Source organism: Zonotrichia leucophrys, chromosome 13 (genome assembly GCF_028769735.1).
Source record: "Zonotrichia leucophrys gambelii isolate GWCS_2022_RI chromosome 13, RI_Zleu_2.0, whole genome shotgun sequence".
Taxonomy (NCBI): domain Eukaryota; kingdom Metazoa; phylum Chordata; class Aves; order Passeriformes; family Passerellidae; genus Zonotrichia; species Zonotrichia leucophrys.
The window spans coordinates 15694005-15704659 of NC_088183.1; the positions used below are offsets into that span (position 1 = coordinate 15694005).

The window sequence follows — 10655 nt, forward strand, 5'->3', positions numbered from 1 at the left end:
ACGAAGTGAGGAATGGAGCATGTCTAGCAGGAGGCAGGATTGACACGGTGTGTTTCTGCCCAGGATTCTGTCCCAAGTTTCAAGGGTCTGATGTTGGAAACCTTTTGGTCCTTGAGATAATATTTGGTATTGAAATGGCCATGGAGACCTTTGAGGTTATAAATATTTCCATCAGAGTCACTTCCTTGTGCTGCCTGACAAATGGGAATGTGTTGGGTAACAGCTGGTAACATGCAGACTGATGAACACTTTTGCTGCTGTTTTGGGGCGGTTGTTGTGGGAGGGTGGCACTACAAACTGGTTTCCATGTGTATTGTCGGGTAGGTATAGCAGCTTCCACAGCTCTTGCCATGGTGGATCTGTGCTTCTCTTGAGACATGATATTTAAGGGCAGTTGAGTGGGGTGGGTGTAATCTTGTTGTGCTTTTGTTCCCCTTCTTGTACTCTTGCATGGTCAGTCTGGGTAGAGATGGTGAGTCCTGTGATCACACATGGCTCATTGTGGTGAGCCTGAGTGGATGTACACACCAATCCTCCACATCTGCAGAGCAGCCCAACTCTGGTTTTCTATTGTAGAAATTCTTCCACCCAGTTAATATTGTGACTGGACTTGTGGTTCAGATTTGGTGTAATTTTCTTGAAGAAGATTTGTGGGGATTATGTCAATGGTTTTCATTACTCTATTTGCAGAACCATTATGAACTCGGTTTGTTTTGTAATTGCTGAAAAGGCCCTTAGCATCCTGGCATGTGGGAAAAGTCAAAGAATCACAGAATTCATTTCCAGCACTCTGTATATTCTTTCTGGCAGGCGTGGAGAAAGGGGAGGATTTGAATACATAGTTGGGGAGGGAATGGAGAATATCTATTTTATTGTGGAGTTTCAAGTCCCCAGGGTGCAAAATATTGGATTACAGTAGAATACTTCAGGAATGGTTCCACCACAAAGTGCTGCTTTCCTGGGTGTCCTCTCAGGACACCCAGAAGTTCTGCATATCTTAGAGCCCTCTTGTTCTTCCTGATATTGCTCTTAGTGAAAACATCTCCCCTGTATGTCTTTAATTACTTAGGTTTGGTGTGGAATGATGTTGGTCAAAGAGAACCTTTTGGAATTTGGATCATGCTGTGGAGCCTTCTCTGAATCTTTCCCTCATTGCCTCTCTGCTCTTTGTCTTGCTAGATGGGTCTTGGTATCCAAGATGTGTCCAGAGGTTGCATTCCAATACAGGAGAATGGGAGTTCTTTTTATTATTATCATTCTCTTCTCTATCAAACTGCAAATGCTTTTATTTTGCTGGGTTTGTTTGTAGCAATGTTTATTTCCTGTCTCTCATTGGCAACGTGGCAGATATTTGGGCCATTGTCCATTAGTGTGGGGGATGCATATCCCTGTCTTCTAAGGTTTAATTTGAGATAATTTCTGTAGCTTACAGGTCTGCTTCCTTTTTCCCCTGGGAGAGAAGTGCATAATGGACACTGCATGTTGTCTAGTTTCTGTGGAACATAAGTGATATATTTCTGTCCAGCATCCCAAGAAACACTGATCATGTTAAGCATAATTATCCTTTAAAACGGGCTTTTCTGCCCCAGAAATATTTGTTTTCTGAAGAAGGAACCAGTTTGGAAGAGGTAAGTCGTAGAACAAATTTGGATGTTGTTGAGACTGATATAATTTAGTTCCTGTCCAGTTGTGGCATCTTTTTGTTGAATCAGGAAAATATTCACCCTACTGGACCAGCAGAGCACTGTTACCTGCTCTCATTCCTGTACGAAGCTTCCAGGCACAGCCTGAGTGGGTGATAGCAAGCGGGAATGGAGGAGTGACCAACATTCATTTCACCAAACAGATGTGTAGGAGGTGAAGGGAGTGCTCTTAGTGACGCTGTTGTGGTGTTGCCTTCATGGCTTTTGTTTGAGTGTGTGCCAAGTGGGTCATTCTAAGGTGAGTGAGAGATTTTCTGTGGCGTTGTGTAGATACCAAGGCTGTTGGAGTGCTGTCTATGTAGTGAGGGCCTTCCAGAGAGGAAGAGAACTTTGGACATGCAAGAGGAAAGTGAGTCAGGAAGCACTGAGGTACATGACGAATCCTCCAGAGCTGTGGTTGTCTGGTGCTTTTTTAGGTCTTCAAGGATGGTTGTCGTGTTGGGCTCTGATAGGTTTCGGTTCTGGAATCAGAAAATTCCCTAATTTGTTTGAACTCTTTCAGGCCTCTATGCACAGATATCCCAATAATTGTGGCTTTAGCATCTGTGTAAGACAGTGGTGGAACCTCTTTTGATGTAGTAGAGCTGTTCTTTGCCATCTGACTGCCTTGCTGTGTTATTCTGGGTCCTTGAGAGCACTGGAGCCAGAAGTGTGTGTCCTTTTTCCTGGAGGGAGGGAAATTGGAGGTGCATGGACAGCAAGCAGATTGCTCCCTCTCCACGTGAATAGGAGGTTTAGGGAAGAGAAATGAGACTCGGGCCCCAAGGGCATGTCTGTGGTTCCTGGCAGGGGTGCTGTAGGTGTTTTTAAAATATTTTGTTGAAGGAAAAAATTTCCAGAACATATAAGAATGGAAGTAGAAAAGCAGGGGAGGCAACGACAAGAAAGGAGGAGAGGAAGGGAGAAGAGAAAGGAGGAAAAATGTAGAAAGATTAAAAAAACCCCAACTAAACAAGGAGGTACATGAAGAAGTCAGGTAAAAGAAGAAGAAAGAGAGATATTCCAAAAGCATCGCAAGGATTTGGAAAATATTTTAGGGATGGAAAAACAATGGACGATCAAAGAGACAAGGCAGAAATGGATGAGGATGGGGGAAAAGAACAAGGACAGGGATAAGCAGGAATGAAAAGACATAGAGGAAGAACAAGGAAAGAGAAGGGAAAGAGGGTAAATTGAATGGGGAAATTACAAATAGCATAAGGAAAATAATAATAATAATAATAATAGTAGTAGTAGTTTTAGAAGTAGTAAAGTAAATAATGAACCCATGCAAATAAAAATAAAGCCCGAATGAAAATAAGAAATGGAGGAAGAATGAAAATATAAAACAAATCATAGACCTGACCAGCACGCACCAATCTTATCAGTAGACACTGAGGAGGGGGTTCCTAACAGCCTTGGTTGGAGCAGCTCAGCTCTCCAGCAATTATCTCCTGTAGCGCTGATGGTGCCAGATTTTATGGTGTCTGCGGCGCCAGAGAAAAAAGGCGACCTTGCAGTGTGGCTAAAGAATACAGGTGGGTGGAAGGAGATGGGAAAGGAGTGGAAAGAAAGGAGAGTGGCATAACAAGGACGAAAAAGAACAGAGACAATGAAGAAAGTCAAAAGAGGACAAAGAAGAAAAGGTAAGAGAAATTAAATATGACAGAAAAGAAGGAAGAGCGAAGGAGCAAGACAAATGAAAAGAGCAGTGAAGAAACAAAAAGGAGAAATGGAAGATTACGTGCAAAGAAAGAGGAAGCCGCAAAGGAAAAAAACGAGGAGCACGACAGCAAAACACGGGCAGAGAACATACCTGTAGTGGATCGGCAGCTGGGGCGAAGATGCGGAGCGTGTGCGGCGGCGGAGCAGCGCACGGTGTCGCTGCAGGCTCAGGAACGGGTCCGTGTGGGCGGCTCCGCCCCGGTGCGGCGGAGAGCCCGGCTGTGAGCGCGGGGGGGCGGCTCGGGCCGGGCAGCAGAGCCAGTGCGTCCGGGCGGCGGCGGGGAGGCGTGCGGGGCCCGGACCGGGGCCGGCAGGCAGAGCGGCGGCGGCGAGCAGAGCGGCAGGAAGGATGGGCGAGCGTTGTTGTGCGGCGGTGGTGCGGGTGCTGGTGCTGCAGGCGGCCTGGGCGCTGTCGGGCGGGCAGGTGCGCTACTCGGTGCCGGAGGAAGCCAAGGCCGGCACGGTGGTGGGCCGTCTGGCGCAGGACCTGGGCCTGGAGGCGGGCGAGGCGGAGGCGCGGCGGCTGCGGCTGGTGGCGCCGGGCCGGCGGGCGAGCGTGGAGGTGAGCGGGGCGAGCGGCGCGCTGGTGGTGAGCTCGCGGCTGGACCGGGAGGAGCTGTGCGGCAAGAGCGCGCCGTGCGCGCTGCGCCTGGAGGTGCTGCTGGAGCGGCCGCTGCGCGTCTTCCATGTGCAGCTGGAGGTCACCGACATCAACGACAATGCCCCCGTCTTCCCCGCCGCCCGGAAAAACCTCAGCATCGCGGAATCGTCTTTGCTCGGGTCTCGTTTCCCGCTGGAGGGCGCGTCTGATGCGGATATCGGAGTAAATGCGCAGCTCACCTACACACTCAGCCCCAGCGAGCATTTCTCTCTGGATTTACAAAAATCGAATGAGCGAAATATTGAACCAGAACTTGTTTTAACGAAATCCCTGGACCGCGAGATAATTCCCGTGCACCGGTTGGTGCTGACAGCCACTGACGGGGGCAGGCCGTCTCTGACGGGGACAATGGAGCTGATGATCTCGGTGGAGGACGCAAACGACAATCCACCCCAGTTCAACCAGTCGGTGTATAAAGTGCATCTTCCGGAGAGTGCTGAGGTGGGGACGCTGGTGACGAGGGTGAATGCCACAGATGCGGACGAAGGAATTAACAGTGAAGTGACATATGCTGTGATGAATTTCATTCCCTCGAGTGGAAAAGATGTGATATCCATCAATCGGAATACCGGGGAAATTCACCTCACAGCAGCCCTGGACTTCGAAGAAGTCAGTGTATTTAATTTTCGTATTGAAGCAAAAGATAAGGGAACGCCCGCGCTTTCGAGTCACTGCCGAGTAGAGCTGGAGGTGTTGGACGTGAACGACAACGCGCCGGAGGTGTGGGTGACGTCGCTGTCGGTGCCGGTGCCCGAGGACGCGTCGTTGGGGACGGTGGTGGCCCTGCTGAGCGTGTCGGACCGGGACTCGGGGGAGAACGGTCGCGTGCGGTGCTGGGTGTGGCCGGCGTCGCCGTTCGGTCTGGAGGCGACGTTCGCGGGCTCGTACTCGCTGGTGCTGCGCGAGGCGCTGGACCGGGAGCGGGTGTCGGAGTACGAGGTGGAGGTGCGTGCGGAGGACGGCGGGGCGCCGGCGCTGCGCGCCAGCCGCGGGCTGCGGGTGCCGGTGTCGGACGTGAACGACAACGCGCCCTTGTTCGCGCAGGCCGTGTACACGGTGCTGGCGCGGGAGAACAACGCGGCGGGCGCGGAGCTGGCGCGGCTGTGGGCGCGGGACCCGGACGAGGCGGCCAACGGGCGCGTCAGCTACTCGGTGTGGGACGGCGGCGTGGGCGTGGGCGTGGGCGGCGCCGCGGGCTCCTCGTCGTCGGGTGTCAGCGGGTGGCGTCCGGCGTCGAGCTACGTGTCGGTGGACGCGGAGAGCGGGCGGCTGTGGGCGCTGCAGCCCTTGGACTACGAGGAGCTGCAGGTGCTGCAGTTCGAGGTGCGCGCGGTGGACGCGGGGGAGCCGCCGCTGAGCGGCAACGCCACGGTGCAGCTGTTCGTGCTGGACGAGAACGACAACGCGCCGGCGCTGCTGCCGCCCGCGGGCTCGGCAGCGGAGGCGGGCGGCGCGGCGGCGGCGGCGGAGGCGGCTTTGGCGCTGGCGGGGGCGGGCTCGGAGTCGGGCACGCTGTGGGCGTGGGCGGCGTGGGGCGCGCCCGCGGGCCAGGTGGTGGCCAAGATCCGCGCCGTGGACGCCGACTCGGGCTACAACGCGTGGCTGCGCTACGAGCTGTGGGAGCCGCGGGGCAAGGGCCCGTTCCGCGTGGGGCTCTACAGCGGCGAGGTGAGCACGGCGCGGGCGCTGGACGAGGCGGACGGGCCTCGCCAGAGGCTGCTGATCGTCGTGCGCGACCACGGCGAGCCGGCGCGCTCGGCCACGGCCACGCTCAGCGTGTCGCTGCTCGAGGCCGCCGAGGCGGCGCTGGCCGCGGGATCTTCGGCGTCGTCCTCAGTTGTGTCGCGCTCGGCGGCGGGCGTGGAGCTCGGGGCCGGGGCGGCGAGCGCGGCCACCAACGTGTGGCTGGTGGTGGCCATCTGCGCCGTGTCCAGCCTCTTCCTGCTGGCCGTGGTGCTGTACGCGGCGTCGCGCTGGGCGCCGCGGGCGGCCGTGCTCTCGGGGCCCGGGCCCACGACGCTCGTGTGCGCCAGCGAAGTGGGCAGCTGGTCCTACTCGCAGCGCCACAGCCGCAGCCTGTGCGTGGCGGACGGCGCTGCCAAGAGCGACCTCATGGTTTTCAGCCCCAACTTCCCTCCGCCGCCGCCCGCTCCTGCAGCCAAGGACACGCAGCCGGAGCCCTCCGCTCTCCTCGACACGGTCAGTGCCACTGCTTTCATTCCCCTCTCTGCTGATTTTTATCCGCCCTACTGAGAAGGTGCTGTTTGAAGCCGGGCTCCGTTCCCATGTCTTGCGGAGCTTGGGTAGTTTGCGGGTCCTTAAGAATGACAATGGGGCGTTTACATCCGTCACCGCGACCTAGCTGGAGCCCCCAGCTCTTTCTGAGGGCGTCCAGAATATAGATAAGGCAGCATCGGCGAGCAGTTACTGTAGGCATCTGGGGTTTGGTCCCCTAAATGTAAGTTGTCCTGCTCTAGAATAAATTACTTTTATGTGGGACAAGAGGTGCCCGGCGATGAGAGATTTGCAGACAGCAAGGGGGTTGTTTTTCTCATGTGCAGCATTTCCACCCCATTTGGGTGAAGGAGTTCATGACAGCCAGGTTGTGTTGGTGACAGACTTGTAGGTTCTGTGTAGCACCTCCTTGCTTTTGCTGACTTTTGATCATGCTGATATTCTTGGTTGTTTTTTTTTTTTTAATTGAAAACTGGCATCTTCCCCTTTAGTTATGGTCATGTGAAGCTGTGATCCAAGGCGAAAAAGGATATTCAAAGGCAAAAGTTTTCTATTATTTTTCTACTATGATACTCATTTAGAAAATAGGGTAGTTTTGGCAATAGATTTCCTATGATCTTTTTGCAAATATCATGTTGCTCTGGTTATTTTAGTAAAAGTGTTCAGGGAGAAGAGTGTGACCCAAGGTATGTGTTTTAAAAGCGAAATTTATTTATTGTTTTCCTGATGTCGATGTTCTGAGGATTTGCATTTCTGATCAGAGATGCAGTGTAAAATACATTGTCCTGTTTTATATCCTCTCCAAATTTGCATCAAATGTCACATCAATGATCAAGACTTAAAAGGACTTTAACAGTGGAAATCTTCACTTCTGTAATGAACAAAGAAACAAATAGCCCTCAAAATCCAAGAATCACCTTTCCCCACCAATTCTCAAATAACATTCTCCTACACGGGCAGTACCATGTATTAGAGTAGTGCTCTTTACACAGTTGTGGTTCTTCCTTGGAGCACAAAATCAAAGCCATTGCTGTTTAGAGGTTCCAACATCAACTTTGAAAGTAATATTCCCATCAAGAAGCATTATAAAGCATGAGGTGTCAGTAGCAGAGAATCTCTTATATACTGTGGTGATGATACCGTCCCTGGATTTTTACCATGTGTCATTGCTGGGAAGGATAATACATTGTCATGTTGAACCTGTGTTAGGAAAGGAAACTGTGGTCTGTTGTATAGAGTAGGGCCTTGCCCTTTTCTGATGGGAAGGATGACCATGAGCAGCAGAAAGATTTGTAGGGGGAAAGTGAAAAATCCTTGGGGAGACAATGGATCATAAAATACCATGAGGTTATATATCTGTCTTTAGAACGGGTCTCAGTGGGGAAGTGAAGGATTTGTACAGGAAAGGGAGAGACAGGATGGGAACAGAAGAGTGTTCTTGGTGAGGATGCTTTCCTACTTCCTCAGGGTCTGGATTGGGAGGCCCTCCTGATAGTGAGATGAGAGTGTGATACTGCAATGCTCACAGTGTCCCTTGCATTTAGCAATCTCTCCACCAGGGACTGTCTCTGCTGCTGCTGCCTGCCTGGTGTAAGCCATGTGTTGGTAAGTGTGGGAATCCTTAAGATCAGAGGGTTTTGAGAAAGCTGCAAAAGGCAGGCCTCAGAGACAGCAAACCTGCGATTAGAGCTAAGCAGTAGCCATGAGATTTGTCAGCAGAAAAATGATATAAGCAGTAGAAAATTAAGGACAAACAGAACAATGGTTTGTATATCAACTCTTGTCTAGAATAACTCCCTAAGCTACAGAAAAGTATATCTAGTGAGATATTAGGAAGTTCTAAGCTTAATAATGGAGCTCTGTGCATTGTGTTTTAAGCATAGAAAGAAGGTATTGTATTTGAAATAAATAAGCATTGTTTTAACTATTGCTTATAGGGGATGGATAGAACGACTGTCAATATGCTTTTGCTATGTGTGATTGGTCAAAAAACTTGTATAATAAGTTCTAATATTAAGTTCTTTGTCTGCTGCCTGGGATGTGAACTGCTGGCATCTTCCCATTGTCATAACCATCTAATGAGAGTGATGCTGGAAAATCAAACAGCTCAAGGCACGTTCCCCAGCAGTCCCTTCCTGTTCGTGATATGTACAGACACCCCAGCCAGTGATGGTAAGAGCTGGTGAGATGGAGAGTGCTGAATGTTGTGTGATGAAACAGCTTTTCCAGGTTCAAGGTTTCAAGATGTTGTGAGAGGGGAACACTTCAACTTGCTATCCTTGTGTAATAGTCTCTACAGGTGTAGATTTCCCATGATGATTCCTTCCTCCTCCTTAGGTGGGATTTACAAAGAATTATTTTCTTACATGTGGTTGTAATCTTTATGCGCTCAACTTCTTTTAATTGTGCACTGCACAAGTGGCCTCAGTAGACATGGTGTGTCCTGATGTCACATGTGGATCATTCTGATATCTGCAAGAACACCCCAAAACCTGCATGATTTGCCCAGTTTATGTGGTGCAAGCTTTCCCTCATGGCTGACAATGTGAGTGCTCTTGTGCTTTGGCACTTGCTGTGTTCTCTTGGAGAAATAAATCTGTGTGGACTGGGATCAGAGCTGTCACAGCTCTAATCACAGAATTTCTATGAACTCTAACATGCAGCTCTGTGGCCTTTCTACCCAAGGTTACTGAAACAGGTGCAAAGAATTCATGGTGACGATCATGTAGCTGGGAAGAGCTTTTAGACATTCTGTACATCTTTTGTGGTGATCATGAAGGAAGATGAGGAAGTACAAGGGCCTGGATCCCACATGCATAGTGGGGTTTACAGACAGGGCACGTTGCTGGGGTTGAACGATGTTTGACATTTTGGCAGTGATCCTGCATGTGGTGCTAAATAAGTCTTGGGCCTGTGTGATGGGGAGGGTGAATTTGGGTGGGAAGGAGTGTTGCCCCAGGGAAAGGCAGATACTAGAGTAGAACACAGCCTGTAGCATTGAGGAGGAACTGGAGAATGTCTGGTTAGCTGTGGAGATCTCATTTCCCATGCATTTTGATAGAGAATGCCAATAGAAATCCTTGTGAAAATACTCACCACATAGTGCTGTTCTTCTGGGATCCTCTCAGGACCTCCAACAGTTCTCTGTATTCTTGCTTTCTGTTGTTCCCTGTGATATTACAGCTTATGAAGTGACTGGCCATCCATGCCTTGAATCACTTGTCTTGGATGTGAAATTTTCTTGGTAAAAGAGAAGACTCTTTGAAATTTGTGTCATTCTGCCAGGCTTTCTTGGGACATGGCATCAGTCATCTCCCTGGTCTTGGTCTTCTAGCTGGCACTAAGGGACACTGTCCCTTAAAACAAGTACTCCTGGTCCCGGAGGTTTTTTTTTCTGAAAAATCAACCAGTGATGCTACAGGTGAGTTACTCCTACCAGAAGAGGCTGTGTGTGAGAGACAGGTGTACTTTGGTTCCTGAGATGCCTTAAGTTTTAGCTTTCATATTTTCCAGATTCTGTACTGTATTAAATATTTTCCAGATTCTGTACTGCATTGGTATATAACTCTGAACTTCATGTGAAGTTTTAGCAAGTTCTCCTCACAGTTCAGTCAGACAAAACAATCCTTTTCCAGCCCCAGAGCTAAGGACAATGTTGCAGGTTCTAGCCCAAGAAGTGTAACCAACAGTGAATTTAGGAGTGCAGCTGGGAGGATGGGAGTGCATGACCTGGAGCTGTAATTGAACAATTAACGCCAATATTTAAATGGACCAAAGCTTATAAAAGTGTGAAAACCCGTGACCCATCAGCCATCCTGTGTGTATCCTCAGCCGGGCTCTTGCACTGCCCAAGGTGCATCCTTTGAAGGCCTTTTAATGAATTCCTACTTTATTCCTTAGCACTGTCTAGCCTCTGTTCTATGCAGCCTCTCAATGCATCACGTGTTCAGCTGTGGTATCTTCACATTGGATCAACTAAATATTGCCTGAATTGAAATTCCTGTAGGTCTGGAGCTCCATTATGTTGTCTCATTTGATTCTGCTGCTTTGTGGGACAGGGTGAGAAGAGGGAAGGGAAGGCAGATGGAGAAGTGAACTCAATGCTTTTCTAGGCGTAGATGTGCTGGACATGTTGAGGATGCTTTCAGTGACAATGCCGTGGTGAATTTTGTAATAGCTCTGCAGGTGAAAAATGAGTCAGGCAGAATTGCTCTCCATCGAGTTAAATGAGAGATGTAGTGTCATCGTGAGTTTTTTGAGGTGTTCTTGCAGGATTATCATGCTGGACTGTAAGGGGTTTGATTTTGTAAAGGAGAGAGTCCCGTTTGTAACTTGGACTCTGGAGCCTTTTT

The 10655-nt window shown here is 50.1% G+C and overlaps 1 protein-coding gene across 1 annotated transcript; it reads left to right on the forward strand.

Moving 5' to 3' along the window:
* The first annotated feature begins 3690 nt into the window (after window positions 1-3690).
* On the forward strand, window positions 3691-6639 carry LOC135453563 (protocadherin alpha-2-like). Its single transcript, XM_064724751.1, has one exon. The coding sequence runs from the start codon at window positions 3757-3759 to the stop codon at window positions 6319-6321; it is 2565 nt and encodes an 854-aa protein (XP_064580821.1). The 5' UTR covers window positions 3691-3756; the 3' UTR covers window positions 6322-6639.
* The last annotated feature ends 4016 nt before the right edge of the window (window positions 6640-10655 follow it).

Bases quoted from the DNA above. Each gene is read 5' to 3' on its own strand.
- LOC135453563 (XM_064724751.1), top strand. From the start codon at position 3,757: ATGGGCGAGCGTTGTTGTGCGGCGGTGGTGCGGGTGCTGGTGCTGCAG.